Source organism: Anomalospiza imberbis, chromosome 3 (genome assembly GCF_031753505.1).
Source record: "Anomalospiza imberbis isolate Cuckoo-Finch-1a 21T00152 chromosome 3, ASM3175350v1, whole genome shotgun sequence".
Lineage (NCBI taxonomy): Eukaryota > Metazoa > Chordata > Aves > Passeriformes > Viduidae > Anomalospiza > Anomalospiza imberbis.
The window spans coordinates 79112459-79136922 of NC_089683.1; the positions used below are offsets into that span (position 1 = coordinate 79112459).

At 39.5% G+C, this 24464-nt stretch overlaps 2 protein-coding genes and 1 long non-coding RNA gene across 7 annotated transcripts in view; 2 read left to right on the top strand and 1 right to left on the bottom strand.

The window, feature by feature from the left end:
• HEATR5B (HEAT repeat containing 5B) overlaps positions 1-7342 on the top strand; it is a 55642-nt gene extending 48300 nt beyond the window's left edge. The window contains exons 35-36 of the mRNA XM_068185323.1: positions 2819-3032; positions 4630-7342. Of these exons, the coding sequence (XP_068041424.1) occupies positions 2819-3032; positions 4630-4934 (519 nt within the window). The 3' untranslated portion in view covers positions 4935-7342. The remainder of the gene's footprint in view (positions 1-2818; positions 3033-4629) is intronic.
• Positions 856-2451, bottom strand: LOC137471204 (uncharacterized). The gene is made up of 2 exons (XR_010997458.1): positions 2296-2451; positions 856-2257 (listed from the first exon to the last, which is right to left on the bottom strand). It is a non-coding gene; the product is annotated as an uncharacterized lncRNA (long non-coding RNA).
• Positions 7343-8509: 1167 nt separating the features above from the next.
• Positions 8510-24464, top strand: part of STRN (striatin) — a 69123-nt gene continuing 53168 nt past the window's right edge. For 3 of the 5 annotated variants that reach the window (XM_068185325.1, XM_068185328.1, XM_068185329.1), the window contains exons 1-2: positions 8510-8992; positions 21610-21713. In XM_068185325.1, coding sequence (XP_068041426.1) covers positions 8684-8992; positions 21610-21713 — 413 coding nt within the window. In that variant the 5' untranslated portion in view covers positions 8510-8683. The remainder of the gene's footprint in view (positions 8993-21609; positions 21714-24464) is intronic. The other 2 variants (XM_068185324.1, XM_068185327.1) reach the window with 2 other exon arrangements.

A 24464-nucleotide genomic window follows, 5' to 3' on the forward strand; every position in this document is an offset into this window, starting at 1 on the left:
TTGAAATTCATGAGAAAAATAACCCAAACTTAGTGCTTCTAGATAGTGTTCATGGCTTTGTGCCAGGTTCTTGACTTAAGCTTTTTAAAAGGCAAAACCAGTCTCTGGTATATGAAGTTTTATCAGATGGAAAGGTTGGTTACCATAGAGGAGTGACATTTTTATATTAGTGTTGATTTTTTAAAATACAAACTAAACCATTTTTTCCACAGATAAACTTACAGCCCACATTTCTGATCAATTTTGTATTTTTTTGTGCAAAACCTGTGCTTATTTTGTGTGTTCATATAAAACTCAGTTTGTGAGCAAAAATATAATATTGTGGGCACCATCAGAATGTCTACAGATTATGATTCATTTGTTTCATGATTTCACTTCTGCCCTTTGGCTTGCCTTTCTGAAATGCCTTCTGAATTATTTTGTCATTGAAGAGGAAAGTTAAAAAAGTTGTAGACTGACTTGATTCAAGCAGGCTAAAGCACTGTATGGGTAGTTAAACTTAATTTTTCCAGCCATGTATGTATGAGTTTGAATGGGTATACAAATCTGCAGGTGGGAGCTAAGGAGAAAAATCTGTGATGCTTCCACAAGCAAACACTGCAGGCATTCCTGAGAATAAAAACACGCAAAAAATGCAGATGTGTTTAGGGTCACAGTGAGGTATTTAAAATCCTGTTTAGACTGATAAATCTCAATAGCAGGGCAGGTGTTTTCCAGCATGAACATAAAATTCAGTTGATTCTGAAGCCTGACTCTGGATGGAAAGCTACTTAGAATTTTATTGTGTGAATGGAAATGTCAGTTGTATTAAGTGAAACTTTTATGTCGTACTCTCTGTCAGCTCTGTATAAACACATGAACAGTGAGAGAGAAGTACATGGTTGCCCGCTACCCTGCTGGAAAGCTGCCCGTCAGCTGGAACTTACCACTATTTTTGTAACATACAGAGCAAGTTTGGAGAGCAGCCAGATGGTGTCCACTCTCTTCTCACCAATGTGCAGAGCAAATACTCTGTAATACTTGTGTGCTCATTCTGGCTTTTTAAATATAAAATATTCCTTGTTGCAGTCAGTAACGAGACACTTGTTTGTAATAAAAGCATGATTGTGATTGTACTAAGTGCATTGAACTTAGTAAGGAGAAGACTCTTCCAAAGAAACTACTGATGCCTTAAAAGAAATACAGGAGTATTTTTAAAACTACTACCACATGAAAAGGTCAAATATCATGTATAGTAGTAATCAGAAGTCTGGTGAGCTCAATTCCCTTTTGCTCCAACAAGATAACTCACTTGAGAGACCCAAGCGTTTCAACACTGTTGAGCGAGTTTTACATGAGAGTGTGACTCTTAGGCTTTGAAGAAGCTCTGATTTTACCTTTCAGGAGTTTTTGTAGACTTCCATGAATGCATAATAGTCCAAAGACACAGCTCAAAGGAAAAACGCTTGGATGAAATTCTGCTGTCAGATGCAGTCATAAAACTCTTTTGAAATATGGCTGCATTTAGGAAAATACTTTCACTCCTTCTTTCAAAGGTTAATCTAATCATCTTTGACAGCTAATAAGGAATGAAGTTTAAAGAAAGACAGAAAAGGAAGAGAATTATTTGTAACAGTATGGAGAGATAGAGGTAAAATTTGTTGAAAAGGTCAAAGATGATGGTGAGTAAGGCATTAAGGAAAACGTTCTTCTGTGGAGCTCTGTTACAAAGCATACAAATTATATGAGACGTGTTATTATTTCATAACTTGAATATTGAATTGTATAGAAAACCTGCAGCTGTATACTGTTGAATTAACAGTAATACGAGCTGCATAACTCATATTTTCTTACCAGTAGTTTTTATAATTGATGACATTTATTCAATATTTTTATTTATATATCTATGTTTCCAGTAATCTCTGGATCTCCTCACAGATCATTTTGTTCAGTAGTACTTCCTCTAGAACATTTCTGTTCAGCATGTGTTCAATAACTCATCCTGTTTGGACTTGAGTGCAATTAGAAAACACATACAATGTTTTATCCTCATATTTGTTGTGAGGCTTCACCTTTTCAAAAATTCTGGGTTATTTGTGGGGGATTTTGTAGGAAGATCTTTGTATTCTCCAAAAAATGCATTCATAAATTCATCTGAACAAAATCATCAGTGAGTCATTTTCCCAAACCTTGGTTTTAATAATCTCTGCTTTCCACAGAGAGGGAGGAGGATAAAAAATAAAATAGAAGGGCGACAAGGAGAGCATTCTGTGATCAGCTCAGACTATGGCTACACATAGCACAAAATGGAGCTACACATAGTAGCTCTAGGCTACTACCAGCACAAAATGGAGCATGAGAAGCAAGGATGGAAAAGTCTGACACTTTTGCCTACAGCCTTGGCTTGTCTTAGAACAATAAGATCACTTTGTTCCAAGTCATTTTTATGGGCTGTGTTGCCCTTCTGGAATTCAAATAATGATTTTGAAGATTAGACTACTGTTAGAGCTGGTAGTTCTGAGACCTAAAGATGCAGTTCACTGTGAACTTGTGTGACTGACTTGTGTGACATTAACTATGCCCTTATTTTCTCAGGGTTTATACTGTTACTGCTACTTAGTACCTGCATGTCCTTTCTAATTGTCCTTGCTTTTAGTGAACACTGGGCTAATACTGCTTTATTAGCTGGGCTGTGTTGCTCCTTTCTTCTTACTTAGTATGTTTCCTTCCCATTTAGTAGTCTTTTTTTTTTTTTTTTTATCAGAGATAACAGAGTTTATTAGATTCCCTGAGTTACCAAATAACTTTGAAGACAGTGTATTTATCTTGATTTGATTAGGTTCAAGCCAAGTGTTACCAGCTTCTGCTTTCTGTGTTCCAACACACCAATCGTGCCCTGTCCACTCCATATATTCATTCATTGGCTCCTATCATGGTTGAGAAGTTGAAAGCTGTGGAAAGGAGCCGCCCAAACAACAACTTGGAGCTTTTAGCAGTCCAGGAAGGAATTAAAGTCCTTGAAACGTTGGTTGCCCTTGGTGAGGAGCAGAATAGTAAGTATTTAGGTTTTCTAGAGAAATGAGTAATGCTAAAATAGAATATTAAACATTAGAAATGTTGCAGTTAGGATCTTGATGGCATAGTCACAAATGGAGTGTGTGTGCAACATGCTTTTGTAATTCCAGTGCTAGAACTTTTGTATACATTAAATTGCATAGTATATACAGCATGATATGCTATAACCTTTGCATTTCTGCTGATTGCAGGAAAAAATCTAAACATGAACTGCAGTAATGAGTGATATTTTACTCTGGAAATCTGTATTTCATGCTGTTTCAATTTACTTTTTCTCATTGTTAACTTTAATTATTTTACTAGACTCTTATCAGATTGCTTCTACCAGCTCAACAAGTTTTAGCTAAAGAGCCCAAGAAATTGAACTATACTGGTTAGAGTATCTTGATTGTAGATGAAGCAAGATTCACTAGACAGAATACATTACTTCTAGTTTATCTTTGAGTTAGTTATTCAACTGAAACAATGTGCATTCTGAAGACTTACTGTCTTCAACATTTGACTTCAAATGCTGAAAAAGTTCCTTGTAAAAATACTGCTATTGGTTTTTTGTAGGGTTTTCTTGAGGGTTTTTTTTTTGTTGGTTTTTGTGGGTTTTTTTCCCCCCAACACACTCCTTGTTGGAGCTTCTCTTTTTTGACAGAATGCAAAATTTCTTGAGCCTCATTCTACTTCTGGAACAGTTGTTTGAAACATGTGAAATGAAAATGAGAGAGTAACTGAAACAAATGAGGAAACAGATCATCTGATTTGCTGGCTGGAGACGTTCAGCCCATGAGTGTGAATTAGTCAGAACCTATAAGGAAAAATAATTAATACTTTGGAAATCTAAAACAATTTAGATAAATGAGTTACCATTAATTTTTAAGTTATTTGAGCTTAAAATGTACAATTACCAAGTTACACATTTCAAAGGTGTACTTAAATTCTTATTAGGTACAAAAATTTGCTTTGTTGCTTAAGTTTAGCTGCTTTTTTTGTTGTCAAGGTCAACCCTCTTGATCCCTTTGTCATTTTGGGCTGTGGCCTTACTAGGTCATGCTAGCTGAAGTGTAGCTGCCCTGCTAGTTTTTGAGTTAGGATCTCCCAGACCAATCCAACATAAATAACAGCAGACAACTGTCCCTGACTATTTTGTGAACACTTGCATTCTGGTATCACTTCACTTATGCTTGCTGGGGAGGTGGATACTCAAATTCAATTGAATAACATTTCTGTCTGCCTGAAAAGTGTTTTGAAATCCTTTAATATGATAGGCACTCTACATCTTAAAATCTTTCATCGGTGATCTGCAATTGGATGGTGCAAAAGCATCTCAGAATAAGCATCAGGATCAATATAACTGTAATGAACAATAATAGAAATCTTAAGTCCAGTCCTGGTAAGACAGAGTGGAGTGATGAAAGCACTGGAAGCTATCTACATTTCATTTGTTTCAATTTGATAATTTTTTGATTACGGTTTCTAATGTCAGTTCTGAAAACAATATTACCCTTCCTTACCTGTGTAATAACTGATAATTGTTTTTGTTTCATTCTCTGATATGGTAATTACATTTTTTTCTTTCATTTTTAGGAGTACAGTTGCTTGCTCTTCTCGTTCCCACTCTGATCTCCTATTTACTGAATGAAAATGCCTTTGCTTCTGCATCTACAGCATCTAAGGATCTTCACGAGTTTGCACTTCAGAATCTAATGCACATTGGTCCACTTTACCCACATGCTTTCAAGACAGTAATGGGAGCTGCTCCTGAATTGAAAACACGTCTAGAAACTGCAGTCCGAGCAAGTCAGGCCAGCAAAGCAAAAGCAGCTGCTAGGCAACCACCACCCACAGTACATTCCACCCCGACAATTAAACTGAAAACTAGCTTTTTTTGAATTACTTTTATTATTTTTGGACCATTATGTAGTCAGAAGCATTACATTATCCCTACATACATGTCTAATTTTGTGTAATTTGTATGTGAAAGGCTGTCGAATGGAGCTTTGTGTAATTACTTGAAATCCATGCATTACAAGGGAAGTGGTGTTACTTGTATTTGTATAGATTTTTAGGAAATTGTGATCATATTTATGAATTTCTGTTATAAATTGTCCACCAAAAATTATTCTGTATCTAAATAGTTTTATTTATTTTTAAAAGCTATCTCAAATCCTCCAGTGGTTTTTGAAATCTAGTGATTGTTATCCTGCCATTGTGCCAACACACTAACACAGTGGGGATGGAGAGAAGAGGAAAAACTGTTATGAAGTACTTATCCTGTACCATGGGGAATTTCTAGTGTAGAAGTATGAATTTTTTCCTTTTATTAAAAATAAATAATAGGGAAAGGGACTTTGTAGATTGTTTCAGCTTGCATGAAGAAAAACCCAAAATCCCCCAACAAAATAATTGAAAATTTTCAGCCTTTCTTAAGGTGAATGATCAAGCATACTGTCTTAATGAGTTGTCCTTATTTATGTGGTGTATATCTCTTTCAAATCCGTTTCCATGCTTGAAAATGAATAAAGGATGCAAAGAATTGAATCCCCTATCTCTTCAAATATAAAGAATGCACTGGAAACTGAGTTTATAAAGACAACTGCCTTCTATCTGCATTTTTGTAGGTGTAGATCTTGGCCCTTGCTCTGTGCTCTGTGTTTGCAGTCTTCCTGTTCTGCCAGCAACTGGTTGAATATGTGATGAGTCAGTGCTCTGCCCTTTGTCCAGACTCATAGGTATTTAACCTTCCTGCTAGATTTTAGTTTCAGGATACATCATACCTGTAGTCCTTGATCAAGTTTGCAAGCAGAGGTACTGGAGGACTTTGCACTGTACTGACTCAGGGGGCGGAACACAAGTGAGAGCCAGGCTCCTCCAGTTTTTCCTTCCCCTACCAGGCATTTTTCAAAAGCATATGGCTCCCCTTACATCTGAGTGAGTCTGATGTGCAGATTTTGGGGTTTAGGGCTCAAGTGCTGTGCTAACCTTGCATGCACAGCCAGGGACTCCCAGTGTCTGTCTGCCGCCAGGCCTCACCCTTCCTATTGGCAGAGGTGCAGAACCATGTATTTTCTTGTGTATATAGGACTGACTTACACGGATTTTTTGACATAGCTGTTGAATTTATGGGCTTTTATAGGGATCTTTCTATACATTTTGCTTTATAGAGAGAAGTAACATAACCAGAGGTCTCCACTAGGCCTGCTGAATTTCAACTCTGATGTTTCTCTGTATACTCTGTAAAAACTGCATATTTCAGATGCTTCAACTTCAAATATAACAAAGGGATAGTAAGTAGAATTGAATATGACTAATATCTGCTTAAAATGTTTGTAGATCACTATTTTTGCATAGATACTTGTCTCTAGGCTTTTTGTTTTCCTCTAAGACCTTATCTAATATCCCTTTGAGTACTTATGCAAAATGGTCAAGACAATGCTCTTTCGCCCTATGGTAAGTTGGCTGTGTGCTTTCATTTCATAGTGAATGTTTTAGTACTAAAGTGAGGACACAGCAAGTGGTGCATACTCTAATCTCAATTTTTTTTTCATAAAGATGGTAAACAAGTCTTGTTCCATTGTTCTGCAGGAGTAAAGATATATGCAGAAGTAAAAACAATGTACTGTACATGAGAAGGAAAGTAACTTCACTAATGTTTTCATCTTACTATAGGTAGTGGGAATTAAATTGATTTAAATACATCCCTTTCTAATGAGTCGTTTCAGCATTACAAATCTCTTTTGCTTAGAAGAAATTCTGAACCAGTTTAACACTTGAAAGTATTAAGGAAACTCTTCCAGTTCAAAATTCAACACAAACATTTTGCAAGTAAAAGAGAAAACAAGTTTATAACCTTGTTTTAGATCCCCTCCACCAGGTAGTCTAGGAATTAATGACTTCTTGGTAAGATTTTGTCTATAATCGTGTATAGTTTTGTTTACATTAAGTTTTACCTCAGCACTTTTAAGTTTTGGTTAGCCTCTAGTTGACAAGATGTCTGAAAACTCAGAAGAGGGGAGGGAAGTGTAGCAATCAAGCATAACTAAGAAGTCACTAGAACAACAGAAAAAAGCAGAAGAGAAAATGGCACTAGATAGATGTAGAGGGATAGAGAAGGGAGAGGTTTTTCTTTGTATTTTGTGTGGCTGTCTACAACATACACAACTCTTGTTTGTATACATGCCCAGTTTAGTCCTCGTTTGCTTCTCTGCTTGCTCCTAATACTAAAGTTATAGTCATGTGGTTTTACACAATATTTTGGCATCCAATTCCATTTGATTAAAAAAACTGAAGTAACTTGAAATGGCCGTAGTGCTTATTGTTGTTTGTCACTGTCCTTTTCATCTTTTTCTTTGTCAATAGCCTTTTAAATGTGCTTTTTAATGAAACCGTTTGCTCCGCTTCCCCTTCACATCTTTCATCTCTCTCTGCTGTTTCCTTCCTTTCTGGGTGAGCCTTGTTCTATACGGGTTCCTTGCCGAGGTTCCCCAGATCACGCTCCCTGTCCCGTGTTTTCGCTCCCGTTCCCCGCTGCTCTCCGGATGCTCTAAGTAAGCTTCCTTAGTGGTCTTTCCCAGAGAGATCGCCCACCAGGCGCAGCTCAAAGTCCGCGGGCAGGGTTACGAAGCAGGCGGCTGTGGTTTCGGAGCAGCCACCGAGAAACAGGAACCGCTGCTCGAGAAGGCAGCGGGGCGCTCCTGGCGCGCCCGGGGCACGGCGAAGGGCGCAAGCGGGGCGCGTCCCCAGCGCCCTCGGGAGCCCCGTGGCACCGCCTCGGAGGCACACAGCATCTTTTACTCGGTGCTGGCCCTCGGCACAGCCCGATGGAGTTCGTCTGCCCTCAGCAAGGCCCTGCTGCTGGGGCGTACATGGCGCGGAAAGGGAGCCCAGCTTCGTCCCTTGGTGCCATGGGGAGAGCGCAGTGCTGCCGACATCTTCCGCCCTCAACCCCACACGCTCCTGTTTTCCCTTTCCTCGCGGAACAGGCAGTGTGGCAATTCCTAAAAAATGTCGTGTCGCTCTCCTTCCCAACGTTGCAAACGTTGTTCAAGAAACCCCTGTAGCCCTGGGCAGGGTTTCCAGCTTTTGGCAGTGAGAAGCCGAGCGCTGCTCAGAACAGGGAGGAAGCAGAAGAGCCGGAGCTACCAGGGCAGGGCCCGACGGGAGCATACGGAACTGCAGCGAGACACCTGCCCTGCCCGTGTTCCTGGGCTGGGCTACGGCAGAGCCCAAGCCGTTTCAATCCCGCTCGGAGGTGGAGGCGACCATTAACCTGAGCTCCCGCTGCAGGGACTACCCCTGCCCTGCCCCTCCCGCCAGCGCCCCGTCCCAGCCGATCGGACCGCACGTCCCGGCCCCGAAGCTCAGCCGTCCGATCGCCATCCCCGGAATTACGGACGGCGCGGGAAGAGGGCGGCGATCGAGGAATCCTCCCGCCATCCAGCGGGACTACAATTCCCAGGAAGCCGCGCGAGGCGGCGGGGCGAATCGCTCCCCGTTGCAGTCCCCGCCGGGCCACCGTAGCAGCGGGCGGGGGTGGCTGTCAGGCGGTGACGGCGGGCGGGACGCGCCCAGGTTGTTGCTGCTGCTGCTGCCGGGACGCGGCGGGAGCGGCGGCGGCGAGCCAGGCGGACCCGGCCCGGCCATGGACGAGCAAGCGGGGCCCGGCGTCTTCTTCAGCAACAATAACAATAACAACGCCCTCCTGCTGCCGCCGCCGGCGGGTGGGCCGGGGCTGGAGCCGGGCGAGGCGGCGGCAGCGGCGGCCGCGGCAGCGGCAGCAGGAGGAGGCGGCGGCGGAGGAGGGGGAGTCTCAGCCTCCGGAGCCGCCGCGCCACTCTCGGCGTCCCGGGCTCAATACAGCGTGCCCGGCATCCTGCATTTCCTGCAGCACGAGTGGGGCCGCTTCGAGGCGGAGCGCGCCGAGTGGGAGGCGGAGCGGGCGGAGCTGCAGGTAACACTCGCGACCTTCTACCTCCCCACAGCCCCGGCTCCGGCGCCGCTCCCCCTCCGTGTCCCTCGTCTCTACGCAGTTGGAGGGGAGCGGCCGCCCTGGGCGCTGCCACAGCTCGTCGTCTCCCCCGAGAGGGAGCTGCCGGCCGGGCTATTTCGCTGCCCCCGAGGGCGGCCGCCCCCCGCCGCGGCCGGGCGGGGGGTGGGACGTGGCGGCCGGCCCGGCGGGGAGCGCGCCCTGCCCGGCGGCGAGCGGCCCCTGCGCGCTGTGCCGCTCTCGCCTCTTCCCCGGAGTTTTCCGGATGCCCCTCGGGGTCGGCCGCCCCAACTTGTCACCAGTTTCACGAGCCCTGTTAAAATCTGCCCCCGGCGAGCTGCGCGCCCCCGTTGTGCCGCGGCTCCGTCGCTTGTGCCGCGGTTGCCCCCGGCCCTCGGTGCCGCCCCGCCCGCACAGGGACCAGGCCCGCGGGACCGCGGGCTGGATCCCCTTCGGTACCATGGGGCACGTTATGTAGTGTTTTCGTTTGAAAAGCGATGGGGTTGATATGCTCATTAATGCACGAAAGCACTGATAGTGATCTTGTGGTTAAAGAACTTGTGAGCTGCTGGCATAGAGCCATTGCTGTCAGATACTTCAGTGATGGGCACGTTGCATTAACTCCAATAACAGTCGATAATGCAACCTTCCGTTCCTCTTTGGTGGTGTTTACAAGAAATTCCCTGTGTTAAACCTTAACGCTGACCCTGTTGCTAGCAGCCCCCTGTTTGATTTTCATTTGGCCATGTTTGAGACTGAAAAGTGTATACGGGCTTCTTTTTTAGGTCTCCTTTCTTTGTCTCTTTCTTTCTGTCGATCTCTTCTTTCTTTGGCTTTCCTTGAAAGTACAGTCTTTGTCGAGAGAGTCTTGAGTCTGTTTAGTAATGCAAACCACTTCTCTGTTTTTTTGGTTATTGGGTTGTTTTCTCCATCTTTTTAAATTTTGCTTTCTACAGTAATATCAATCAACACGTGTGGCATTCTTTAATGAGAGTTCCCTTGTAGGAATTTAAAGGAAGTGGTCATGAGAACAAGAGAGTAATTTTTATTTTAACTTCCATTATTCAATGAGAAATTGGTTAGTAACTGAATCATATTTCTATTCACTACATCCAGTAAATACTGTGTAGAAAGTTACTAGCTTAGCTATGTATAGGAATAACCTCATGTATCGTATATCCAGTGGAGGCCCATAAATATCTTGACGTATATTCATAGCTGATTCAGATACCAAATATTGCTTTGGAGAAAAAAAAAATCTGTTTTACAGGAGCTAGGAAATTTTGCCAGTGTATTAAAAGAAATAACACTCTGCATATTTATCACATCCTTCAGCAGCATGACATCCCTCCTCCTCCCCCAGGTATCCCTCAAAAGCTTGGTGTTACGGATGAGAGAGGAGGAAAGAAATTCAGTATTTAGACTATTTGCAGAAGTCATGTATTATCAGTGGCAGATAACCCCATCACAAGTTGTTTGCTTGAGTGCCTCTGACTCTTGCCAAAACATCTCAATGAAGTTATAATTAGCTGTGGCTGGCATTGCCATGAGCTGTAACAGCATTTATCTGCTGCAGAGTCATGTTCAGGAAGGTGCAAAATTCTTGGCTATCTCTGCAGACATCAGGCCTTAACGTCTGCTGCGACCATTTGCGGATGAATGTTCTTGGATCCATGCGAGAGGTTTGTGGTATGGGTTCATCAACTACAGGGTGGCTTTTAGAAATTGTACACCTGAAGCATGAGCAGTGTTAATTAAAGACCTGGTCTGTGCTCCTTCTGAAGCCTTTTGTTGGCCTGTATATTTGGAAATGTTTAACAGAATAATGGAAATTTGAGGTTGGGTGGTTTCTTTTTCCCAAGATAAAGATGCAGTGCTCCTCACTGTACTTTTATCCAATGCAAATTCCAGTGCTAGATTATCCATCCACTCTTGGGAGCCTGTGGGGCAAAAGACCTATTTAGTTTGGTGGTCTTGGTATCCCTTAATTTTTTCCTTCAATTCATCTAGTTTCTAAGAGGTAGACTTCTTTTATCTCTGGTTCCTTACCTGCCATGATACTGAAATATTTGGGATACCTTATTACAGTGTTACAGTGCTTGGCTTCTGCTCTGTAGTTGTTGGTTAGTTCCACTCTATCCTCTCTCCAAAAAACTCCTCATAAGTCAGTCCCATTGTGATTGCCAGGCTTCCTTTTCTTCCTCTCTGGGCTTTTTTTTTTTTTTTTTTTTCTCTTTTCCTTATCCTTCTAATTAACTGTATGGAACTAAATGTGATGGTCAGGTAGAATACTTTCCTGTTGTGTTCTGTGGTACTTGTTCGGGAGACACACACCCAAGTTCATAATATATGTGAGTTAGCAGGCCAGGCAGTTTAATCTGTTCTTAGTTATTGTTCTAGTACTGCATTTCCAAGGTTTTTCTCCCTATCAGTGCCTGTATTTTTCTTTCCTTGGCAAGTACTCATGCTTATTCTGATTTTCTAATTATTTTTCTTGAACCTTTTGAAATTATTGTTGCCTCTATTATATAATCTTCCTCATTCAAGGCAAAAGAGGACTTCAGTATTTATATCTATGTAAGCATCATTAGTAAGCTGTGTGTATCAAATAAGAATGAAAACAGATTAATATGGGGTTCCCCTAGATGCTTATCTGCTGATTACATATTTAACTTTTAATGTTTTCTTTCTGTTTACAGTACTTTGACATCTGCAGATTGAAAAATTATCCTAAGAATAGACTTTCATTATGCCCTGTGAAGTAATTAACTAAGACGAATACTAACGTTATTAATCCACATTTAAGTATTGACAAACAGTCCTTTATGGCATTATAATCTATTTTCATATCTTTTCAGAAATTAGTGATTTTTCGTTTCTTAGGTTCTTCTAGCAGCTGCTTGGGAGAGTTGACAAGACAGGGTTTCCTGTTCTGCAAGTTTTAAACTTCAGGGTTTTTTTGTTCTGCATTTTTCTGGACTGACACAGAGACATTTCAGAGTTGTCATTATATGTTGGACATGCCCATCCGAAAATAGCAGAGGGTTTGATCAAATGCATGTGCAGGGCACTGAAATCCGTATCTTTGCTTGAGGCAAGCAGGGGTGGAACTGCCTCCCATATTGGTGTCTTGCCTTAACCGTGGGTCTTCTGACTGCTTGGGAGTGACTGTCTCTTTTGGATGTTATTTCCCTGTTAATTAGCCGTATGTCTCCCCTGGGGGGAGCAATGGCAGCTCTGCTCCGGGGACTGGGACCCCGCAGAGCCGAGCGCTGCTAATGCACGTTCTTGTCCCAGCAAGCAATGAGGCTGGATGATCTTGGAAGGTGTGTGTGTGTGTGTGTGCCTTGTGTTTTGGCTAGAAATGTTGTCTTTGCAAGCAATGCATATGTTGCTGTGGAAAGTTTTGCTTCTGGCAAACTTTTTTCTGGCAAAAGTGCAGATTTGCAGATATTGGCATTTCTCCGCATTTCACAAATGGTCTAAATTGCAACAAACTGCTGTAACTGTGTTTATGGACAACCCCCCCATCCTGCTTAGGAATTTTCTAGCTTTTTGTTCTCTTCACTCCTGAAGTTTTCATTTCCTCTAGCTAGTAACTTGTTTCTTTGGAGTAGTAGAGTCCATACGAGTGGTGGGACCTGATAGCATTACATGAAAATTATTTTTCCTGGGTAAACTTTCCTTTGAAAAGGTTTGCAAGGAAATTAGGGAGAATGGGTGGATACAATGTGCTTGTGTTTCTACAGCTTTGTTAAAAATAGTCCTTGTAAGACAGTGCCAAAAGAACAAGAAAACACCACCCAAATGATAGGGAGAGATAATGAAATGAGATAAAATGTGGTTAAATGATAGCAAACAGCTGTAATAGAAGGAATGAGATGGAAGAAATAGATAAGCACTTGAGATCGGGTATGGAAGTCAGATTTAGTAATGTTAGCTTTCTGGGGCGGGGGTCATGGGTGGGGATCTTGCCCCTTGCTGCTGCTTTTCTGCTGCAAGAGGCAGGCGATGAAACCAGGCATGCTACGCGGTAAGATTGCATCCTTGGAGATAGACAAGTTAAAGTAAAGAAGAGAAGGGGCAAATCAGACAGATGGCTGTGGTTATTTATAGTGTGGTTTAGGACATTTGTTACTTGATTCAGAAATTGTTGATATTTACAGTTTGTTGGCTTTTAGATAACGGTCCTCTTGTTGGATTAAATTTCTAGTTAGAAGTTGTTGTGATAGCTGGGTAATCTGAAAACATTGTTCAGAGAAAAAGTAATGAGCAGTGAATTGGTAAAATCAGTTATTAAGTTAATGGAAAAGTTCTAAAGATACAGTTTGACCAGTAAAATGGAAGATAAATACAATTTGAAGAAGTTTTGTATAAGATTCTCAAGTAGGATGATTTAGGTCAAATTTCTGAGATTCTCAGTGAAAACTGAATTGGTAGAAGTGCTTTAAAAGTCTTCTATGAAATATTTTTTCTTGTAAGGCAGATAGTACAAAAGAACCACCAGTGATTAATGTTATGTACATCTCCACTGCAGAAAAGCAGTAATTTCAACTTTCTTGTTTTATATATATCAAATAAATAAAAAGAAAGGCAGAAGAAAACAAGCCATGGCCACAATACTGAGATGTGTTTATTTGGGAAAAATGATGCTAATTGGGCCTTGATGATGACCAGATAGCCTCTCTTTCAGAAGGTTTTTTTTTGCAAACTTTCTATTTGACAGATTCGTGTGAAGCAAACTGTATTCTCCTCTACTTATATGTGTGTTTGCCAGCTAATTCCAATATAATCATTGATATGCTGTCATGGCTTCTTTTACTTAAGCAAGGAGGACCAGTGAGAGTAAATGTTCAGTGATTTTCAGCAATTCAGAAGTTTGTAGATGTAGAATGTAAGTACAAACTGATGAGACAATGTTTTTGCAGATGTGTACTTAGTTTTTCTAGTTTGATTTTTTTTTTGCATAATTGATCTGACCATTTCCTAGTATCAGATATTTCAGTTCTTCTCATATCTGTCAAACCTGTAATTAAGTTTAAGTGTAATGAAAATGTGTTTTTTAAGTAGCCTAAATCCTTTAGGAAAATGGTGCTGTAAATATTGATGTAGTATGAACTGAGAGAGTTTTACAATGTTACATTGTCTCCAAGAGGTCTTTAAACCAAGTTATACTTTCAAAAAAAAAAAAAAAGACATCTTTCTGTTTTTCTTGTTTGAGCAAAAATGGAATAGATTACTGTGTTCTAGGTGGAAAACTTTGGTTTTCAGTCTCAGGTTAACATATGTTGAAACATCTTAAGTGTCTTTATTAGTGCACATTTTTAATTAAATTGGTATCTATCTTACTCAAAATGTAGCCCTTTTTCTTTTGAGGGTCTTGGCTTATGGCAGTGTTATTGCATCAGAGATAAGTAACTTGGCACTGTTTGAACAACAAGTTGCAAATATAACTTCGCCTTTATTGACGTTTCAGTAGACACGGAAACTTTATTTACTAATTTTAGAATGGTCTGTGTAAAATTCCCCAGGGAAGATCATGTGAATTTGCCTGAGACTTTTGGTTCATCTTAATTTAATGCTAAAAGAAGTAAGACTGCTCAAGTACCAAGCCTTAACTAAAAGTGTTATCAGTAAACAGTTTTCTGAGAAAGTAAGTATTGGTCAGTAACCTACTCATCTATTTGGCTTAACAAGGCTGGCGAGCCTTGTCAAGTCCTCATTTCTACGTTTCTTACTTAAAAAGTGGCAAAAATGGAAGTAGATGAGGGATCCTTATGTTTTAGTTTTAAATGCTGAGAAATGCTTGGATAGCTGAAAGTGTTCTTTAGAATAATTTCAGAATGCTCAGAATCCAAGCTTTGCAGACAATAACCTAGAAATAAGAATACTCTGAAATGTGAAAACAAAGGTTCATTTAATCTGAGTGACCTGTTCTGTGTGGGCCTGTAGATGAACTCATCCAGATGTTCTTTTCCTATTTGAAAAAAGTTTGCTATATGCTCACTACTGTTGAGTGTTTTTGAAAATAACCCAGTGATAAAGAAGTTAAATTAAGGATTGCAGTGAGGCAAGACTGCATTTTTTCTGGTCTTAGCCAGGAATATGTTTCCCTTTAGTGAAGTCACATAGGGCAGGATTGCAAACGCATCGGAGCAAAAATGGCATGCATGATATTCGTATCCTAGCTTGTAAACGGGAGCTAAGAACAAAATCACTTATCTTTGTATTTGTTTCACTTGATTCCCAAGTCAGTTCAGAGTGGTCATGCATCCTTGAATACAACGGGTAGCTGATCCTGGATGTAGGAGTGAGGAACTGAATTCTGCCAGTTGCCTCTGCAAATGCTTGTGTGGTCAAGTCTGGTTCACTCCTCTTTTTGTTACTGAAGCCAAATCTAAAAATGTCCTCCAGATTTTTTTCTCCCTTGTCTTGCCATACCCCAAGTGATTCATTCGGCCTGTGAACTCCCATTGTCTGTTTCAATGTGGGCCATGAGTCTGTTTATCAGTCCTGGTGCTGACTGCTGTCGCTGCATTTCTGCCGTTCTTGTACAGCAAGTGGAAAGGAATTTGAGCATTTGCAATTTAGACTCCAGCTCATAATATGTGATTATTTTGGGACATGCTGTTGTAGTGTTGCTTATAGAATTACATAATAGAATTAAAAGCTGTGCTCTTTTTGTGGTTATATCAGTGTATGTGGCATGTGCTCTTGGGTTGAAAAAGGTTAATGTTCACCACTTAAGTACGTTTACCACAGAAATGACTGGTGAGAAAATTTTTGCTTAGGAAGAATAATTAAATAGGCTGACTATACATTGCTTGGCAACTGTTTTGATGCTTAAAATTACTAGACCACTGAAAGGCAGCACTGAAGAGAGGATAAAAGAAAGACTGGCTATCTAAACAGAGATATATGTAGTAAAATGCTTCAAACTGCAGAAAGACAAGTCTTGCTGTTTTTGAGATGCCTAAGTTAGTAATCAAGGTATTGCCAGGTATAAATTGTGAATAAATTCTGGATCATTTTTAAGGAGCTTTTCAGTCTTACAGAATTTGTTTTTCAAACTGTGTTTTCTCTTTGAAAACACTGTTTGGAAAACAGAGCCAAAGAACCTAAGTAAATGGCATTTTCAGCCATAGTTTTTTTACTGTAAACTAAATCTTTGATTTCTTTTGGATGGTTTTTATGGGTTTATCTCTGATGCTAGTTTTAGGACATCTCTGAGAAATCCAACAAAAATAAGGTGCCAGTAGCAGATTGTGCTCTGCATTGGTCTCATGAGGCGCTGTCATCCAGCAAGAGCATGTGAGGGGTAAATGGGATGAACTACCTTCTGTGTGGGGTGAAGTCAAATATGCCTTGGTGCCTGCCAGTCGTTTCAGCCTGTGCCTCCACTTCAGTTTTGTTATCTTAAGTGGCTGCAGGAATTACAAAAGCTTCCTAGCCTCTCTTGGCACAGAGTGCTAGTAGGTGTGTGTAGTGATGTGAAGTATGGTGCCTCTTAAAATTGTTCCCTAGTTGTACTAGACCATTGATATTTCCCTTCCCCCTTCCCTCTCTTTTCTTCTCACCCCTGGGGCATGCCTACACTTATTTACAAATATTCTTAAATATGTAGTGCTTCAGTGAGCCAGCTATAATCTAAAATACTGAGTACCCTGGCAGCCTGCAGAATCCTTCTGGCAGATCTTGGTAGACCGGTTAGCACAACTGTTCCAGATTGATTCATCTCTATAATGTATTTAGTTATTTTAACTATCTGCATATTTTTTCCAATACTTTCCCTGCAGTCCCCCCCCCCCTCCACTCTTTTGTTCTCTTTCTCTCAACCTCTGAAGACCTGGTTGTTGAATTATGGAAGCATTATGTAGAGCATTGTGTGTCTTAGTAGCTCTTTGTCAAATTATGTCTGTTGACCTTTAAATGCCCATAAATGTGAAGTGAGATTTACTTTAAAATATTATGATAGATATTATAGAGAAGAATAGAAAGGCTTTTTATAATTTTTGAGTCTTATGAATTTAAAAAAACAATTGCCTTTTAACTTGAAATAGCTGTAAAATCAGAAACCAGTAGGAGTTGATACTAAATGTCCACCAGTTGTTTAGCAGTCATAGTATGCTTATTTTTTAAAATTTCCTGTTAAAGAGGAGTATTTTTTTATCTCCTGCTCTTAGGTAATGTCTAGGTGTAAGCCTAAAAAGATGTCTAAATATAATATACTTTAATCATGCTTATTGTGGTTGCTGATTTGAGGAATTATAAATTTCAGTGTAAATTTTTAAACATTGGTAAAATCGGGACTTACTAGGATGTGATTTCATTATTTTATTATGTTGTTACGGCTTCTAAGCCTGTATTAGGAAGTCAACAACATTTTAAAGAGTTGTTTCTAGCCTAGTGCTACCTAAAACATTGTGTCACCTTTTGTCTACTTCACAGTAATGTGACATTAGAGTCCTTTGGGGAATTTTGTAGAACAGTAGTGTGGTTGTCTCTGAAATTTTTTTTAATACAAGAATTAATGTTATTTTTAAAACCTCTTAGTAGAGAAGTGGAATAGTTAAGGTAGCTACAGTGCTGTAATGAAGACTGGATGTGTATGACACTTCTAGGTTATGTTTCAGTTGGTCATACAAAGAAATTTGATGAGATGAAGTGGAAAAAAAAAATACTGAACTCAACAATTGCAGCTGAAATAGACTGTTCCAGGCATGTCTTTTTCCAGTGTTCTCTGGTTTAGTGGCAGCTATTTTTGTTTGGTTTGATTTTGGCTTTTTGATGGTTTTGTTTTGTTTTGTCCTTCTCTCTTGATTTTAATTTCACAGTTGAGTTGGAATACAGTAACTTGTATCGCATAGTTTGGAATAAACTCGAGGCGGATCCTGCCTTGATTCTTGCTGTGGAGCCAGCGGGGCCGGGTGCTTTGTGATGGAGATGATGCGCCCCACCCATAAGGCAAGGAACAATACGAGGTTTTGCATGATCCCCATAGGCAATTTTGAGGTTTGCAAAGACTGGCTTACAACTTGATGCATTTTAACCTTATTACCTAGAAGGTCAGTTGTCACAGAACCTGTTTGTTGGGAATATTTTCGAGTTCTTGAAATTTTTGGCAAACTTTCCCAGGAGTGGCCAAAACAAACGTGTAGAACAGTGTTGCAGATTACTCAAAGCTGAAGGGAATCTACTTTGCTCCTCTACTCCCTCAGGTGTAGCTCAGGCTCCAGATTTGACTTGGGTTAAAGCTGCAGCCATGGGAAGTCACTTGTGGAATCTCAGTCCATTGGTAAAATTCTGTCGTTTATGCCTGAAACGTAAGAAAACTGTAGTTGTGCAGTTCAGTTACAATTTTCATTGTGTTTCAACCCAGACCTCCTGCACATTAAATGTTTGCACAGACATTTAGACAGGTGTTGTCTATGTATTTTAATTGGAAATAGTGATCCTGCAGTTGCCACTGTATTGTTCTAGAGACTGTGAAAATACTGCTACATGTCATAATTTGTCATTTTAGATATTTAAACTCATTGTACTTGTTTATTCAGTTTGCATTTATCTGCAAAGTGTTTGTTTTACAGTATGAACATTTATGTTCCTTTGCATATTTTCGGTGAATTGCCAAAATAATGAAATTTTAAAGAATGAAATTTGCTTAAGACATATGAACTGTTAGTATATTACTGTTAATACAAAACTTCAGTTATTATTTTAACACTGTCCTTACTTGCAATACAATCAAACCTGAATATTGTCATTAAGAATTTCTCAAATAACATTTAAGCTTACATGTATAACTGATTTTTATTGTCCGCTGAGGCTGACATAATTGTAATTACTCAGTACATGTATAAATGAGGGATAAGGGTTGCTAACATCTTGTGGAAAAGAGAGGGAATATTTCTCTGTTATAAAAATGACTAAATGTAAATATTCTCATTTCTAGAGCCAGAATTCTTCAAAAATAGTGAGTATTAGGCATGATACTCTGAAGAAAAGCATGAACAAACTATGCTAGAAACCATGCAGCCTCCAAGGAGAGAGCAAAATTATTCTCAGTTTCTGGAAGTACCAGTAAAACTTCCTATCTGTAAATTATATATTTATTAACCTTGAAGGATCCTAGCAATAAGCTTATGTAGGGCTGGAGAAACGGCTCTTGGGCTGGGGATTCTTCTGTTGTTGCTGTGTGCATTTTAAGTAAGAAACACAAGTATTTCTTGAAAATCCAGGAAAAAGGAAAGTTCTAAGACATCATTAAGAGCATGGACGTATTACTGACAACAAAAGATGTCCACATGAAGGAGGTGTCATATGGTATTTCTTAATCATATCCATTTTTGTCTCTCCCTCTTACAAAAGGAAGCTGTTAAAACTACTGAGAAGTTGCATTTTTTAGTTTAGTTTAGGTTGCTACCTGTGGAAGATGACTTTAGTCTCAACTATTAGCACAGTAATGCTGCTTTGACCTTCGTGGTATAGGAGTGCGTGAGCTGTGTTGTTTACCAACTTTCCAGGTAAAAATGCTTCATTCCAGCATGTTCAGTCAGTTCATTCTTGGCTAGAAATTGCTTGCAGACAGCAGGTCACATAATAGATCACTTCAGCTTGTGTCCTGATGGCATTGGATGATCATCTTCATCCCAGCCAAATACATATTTACATCATGATTTCTGTTTTTAAAGGTGCATTTTGATGTTCTCTCCTTTTTGACAAGAAGAGCGCATGTTGAGTTCCACTGGGCCTATGTGGAGATAGGGAGTGAGAATCTGTGTGTCTGTACAGTTACTGAAAACTAAGTTATATGTGCCTGAGATGCTCCTCTAGGGAGGGATGCTGACCTTGTTGAGTTGAGATGCTTCTCGCTCAGTTACATTCCTCAGGGTAGGAAATGCTGACTCCAGCATCAACATTTCATTTTCCTGTGCCTTTCTTTAAACCTGGGTGTAAAATTAGAATTCAGTTGTAGTTGATGCCAGAGTGAGAGATCTTTCTTTTGATTGTTGACTTTTTTTTTTTTTTTTTAATTCAAATGTGTTTCCCCTGTTGAAAGTGAAGAGTGACTTAGTTGGAGAGCAGCCATTGTTTTTCTCTTGTTATAAACTGGCTGGTCTAGTTGGTGACTGGCAGTTAAGGATCCTTCAGGTGTCTGTCAGTCTATTTATTGGCTGTACTTGAGCAGTGAAATTATGTCAGCTGGTGTGATATTTTAGAGCAGCTGCTATTGCTGGCCACCAACAAACAAATGGCTTTGGGTGTGAGATTCATCTTGCCTGGTCACCAAAATCCAACTGAGTTAGCTGTGTGCCTTCCCTTTGTAGTTGCTGGACAGAAAATGGCATTTAGAGACTGTTTTTTCTCACCTTGGGGTAAAAATCTGCAGTCAGATTCTTTGGAAGCAACTATCTCCATTAACTAAAATATCTGGGGACTGCTTGCAAGGTTGTGACGGGTGAGGATAGGATATTCCTGCTCATTTTTAATCCCTGACTTTCCTGGGCATTTATTTAAATGAAAGATCGTCATGCTCAACAGCTGGTGGTGTGGGCCAGTTGCCATTTATCCTGGCTGTGCTTTTCCAGAGACAGATGAGATGCATGAAGTCTTAGCTGTAGAGGTGCAGAAAGCTTCTGATCTTGGAAATGGCAGGTGAGACTGAGGCATGACATGGTGTGACTGCGTGTAGGCATTTTTGCCTAAAAGTGTATTTATGAGTTGAGCAAGCACAAGAACTTACCTCTTGATTTGAACATTAGGTAGAAAATCAGGTAGTTCTTTCTTTATGATTAGGAATTAATATCTTGTGTTTGTCATAATTTTCTATTTAAAGGAGATTTTTCAAAGGTAACTGAATACTTGTGTTGGAAGTTGATAGAGGTTAGCTGTCTATTTTCTGCTTTACTTTTATTTACTTATGTACCATTTCTCTCCTTGTCTCCCTCACCAAAATACCTTTCCCTGTTTTCCTTTTTCTTCCTCTCTTAATTACAGTATTTCTGGAGAGCTTTCCTTAACCTATTTTAGTAAGTATCATAATTAGCACTTAACCCTGTATTGCAAACAGGGTTTTATTTTTCTTTTGTTCTTATTTTAGCTGAACATGGTTTACATCAGGTTTTTCTACTAGTGTAATGTATCTATAGAATTATACCCTAATTATACACTACTTCAGTTGGTGAGCAGAAATACTTTATCATCTTCTCTTGCTTATTGTTGGTAAATACTTTTATCTGCTGAAGGCTTTTTGTATGCTTATTTTATCCATTCCTTATCCTTTATTGAATGTTTATCCAAGAGAGAAAACAAACCCTGTCAAACAAACCAAAATTGCTTTATTTCTTATCTTTTTCTTTCCTTTCTTTTTTTTGGCTCTATAGTGAGCATGCCGTTTAGAAGCCATATCTTCTATGCAGTGGTTTTTGTAAGTGTTAAATGTTTACGAAGCATAGTAAGCCAACTCCTTTTGAACTCTACAAATGAATATTAAATTAACTTTGGAAGACACACACACACTTAAGAGCTAAGCTGCATGATTTTGAGCAAGCAGATTCTAAATTGAACACTTCCTTTTGCAGGCCCAGATTGCCTTTCTTCAAGGTGAAAGGAAAGGACAGGAAAATCTGAAGAAGGATCTAGTGCGAAGAATCAAAATGCTGGAATATGCGCTCAAACAGGAAAGGTATGCTGCTTTTGCGATGAGTATGTGATGAAGAAATGCTGAAGACAGAAACTTCATTTTTGGCAAAACCAAGAAATATTTTTTCTGTCTCTACTCAGTTCTCAGATTGACAGATTTTACTGTAGTAAATAAAACCAGTAGTCTAAATGTCTGCATTATGATAAGAACAATAGCTAAAATAGTATGGCTTGAAAAACATGCTGACAAAACCCATAGCTGGTCAATAATGAATGCTTTCCCTTGGTAAAATTCCACTGAACTGTATAGATTATACGCCAGAATTACAGTGTATTTTCATTTTGTTCAAAGTAATAGCTTTTTTTACTAATATGTGTCAACTGAAATATTGAATAACCATTTTCAGTCTAATAATTACTAGTTTTTAATCTTGCTAAGTTTTTAGTCTTTTCAATATGAGAAATTCTACAAGAATATCTTCTGGAAGTTAATTGTGTTATTGAAAAAATATTTATGTTTACTGGTTAATCAGTGGTTCATGGATATTTTAGTACAAAGTCCCCAGTTTACCATTTTATTCTAATATATACTTTCCTGTTATTCTAACCTTTGAGGCAAGGAAGTTGTTTTTTTATCATGTTTTTGGAAATCTCTCAGTTCAACCGATTTATTTTAGGCCAAGTTTAGTTTAAATTCTTTTAATTAGAGAAATGTCTTTTAACATTATTGAATAAAGAGTATATTTATGGTACTGCTGCAAAGCGGTCATTGCTTACATTATCATTTTCCTATCAAATAATTCTTGCTTCTCTTCAATAAAAGAAGACTCTGAAAGAGTTTGTTTAGTAGAAATAAGACTTAAAATACACACATATGCAAATGAGGAATAGAACATCACTGGTAGATAATTTTAAAATGACACCAATAGTTACATTACTGTATTGCATTCAGATTTGCTCATCTTATATAGGCTACTTTAGCACAAGATATGTCTTCTACCATCCGGTTCATAACTTTTTGGTAGCAACCAGTTAATCCACTAGCATGGGGATGCAGCCAGGGTTCTGGCCAACAGTAGCCCCAGGGCTCCAGTGTATTTTCTTCTGCTTTGCAAAGTTCTTGGAGGAATCCTTAAGGTAGTTACTCTTTTTGCCCAGGCCTTGTTATGGTACTAAACTGATATTACATCAAAGAGCACAGAAAAATACAAAATGTATGCTTAATGGAGTTTGCAGTTTATGGCTGTGGAAAGGCTTACATTTGGAGCATGGTTACAAAGCTTAGTGTCATTGGTTCAGCTAAAGATATACTCGTAGTTATATGTATTCTGTGAAGATTTCTTGTGTTTCAAAACTGGTGGAGCTATTCCTGATTATGTAAAAGTATTTCTAACCCTTCTTGTTCATAATGCACAGAAGTTAGCAATTTAAAATTATCAAACTAAGTGAATACATTTTTGTGTACTATCAGAAAAACTTTGTAACATTAAAAAAACAAAAATCAAACTTTTATATGGATGGTGAAAATTTCCCTCAGTTTTATAGTATAAAATCCACCTAAATTATGAAATTTAAAATTTATGCAGCAGTCCTTGTCAGGATTAGGAAAAAACACTTGGTGGCTTCTTATTACAGGTTTTACATCTGTATCTTTTATGTTGCATGTTTTTCTGCAGTGTGTGGCATTAGCCTTGGTTATTCAGGTCAGTAGGCTACAGTCAGCTGATCTGATCCAGTGTGACAGTTCCAGTACGGGTGTGCAGTGGTTCTGTAAGCAGATGTGATGCTTGTGACTGGTGTGTGTGCTGGAGACAGCTATGTATGAGTTTGTAGTTTTAAACAGCAGTTTTATTTGCCAGTTTCTAAAGAAATAGTCTTGTATTTCTTTCTGGAATTATCTCTCAGCAAGTGTCTTGCTTGATACTTGAAAGAACGGCAACATACTGAGCTTGGAAGCACTGCTCTGTTTCCCAGCATTTTCCTGTATCAGCTGTCAGCTTGGTCAGACAGTAGTCAGGATGCTGGCATTTTCCATTGGGTTCTTAGAGCTGGAAAATGAGATCCTACAAGGTAGGAGGAAGACATTCCTGTCAGGTTTGGGGAAGGTTGGTGTGCTGTGAGGGGACAGGGAATCGTTCCTGTATTCCTTCATTTCTGCTATGGCTGTGTAGCATTTCAGATCTTTCTCAGCTGGACAAAATAAATTATGAGTAACAGAACAGAATATGAAATTGTGGACCAGAGTACTCCATGTTCACAATGCCCTCAGGAAACCATGAAAAAGAAATGAGAAACATTTGTTTTATCAGGTACATGCTTCTTTGAGCTGCTGTTATTTATAGTGGCTGCTCCGCATTTCTTTTATCAACCAAATAGTTTCAAATTTTACTATAAATTAACAACTTCGGGACCCCTGTTGTTGTTTTCTCTTTCATGTCATGTCATTTTAGTGTGGGTAAGGTAGAAAATAAGTTTTACTACCGATGGTCATGCTTTTCTGGCAAATTTATTTTAATGTTTAGTCTTTATGTCAGTAATTGTGAGGTTACCTTTTTATTGTGTGTGTGTATAGCAAGCCAGGTTATTTCTGCTGAATAGTCTTAGTAGGCGAAATAGCAAGGAGCTTAGAAGGAGCTAGTGTGCAGTTAAGTGCTAGCATTTTTCAATAGCAGTTTTGATGTAGTTTTGCCAGCATCCAGTAGATTGCAGTGTGAGGCTGTTCAGAGTTGAGGTTTACTTTTTATGACTTTATCAATACTTGCTCTACCATCAGTAAATTGCACTGGTGCCGCTG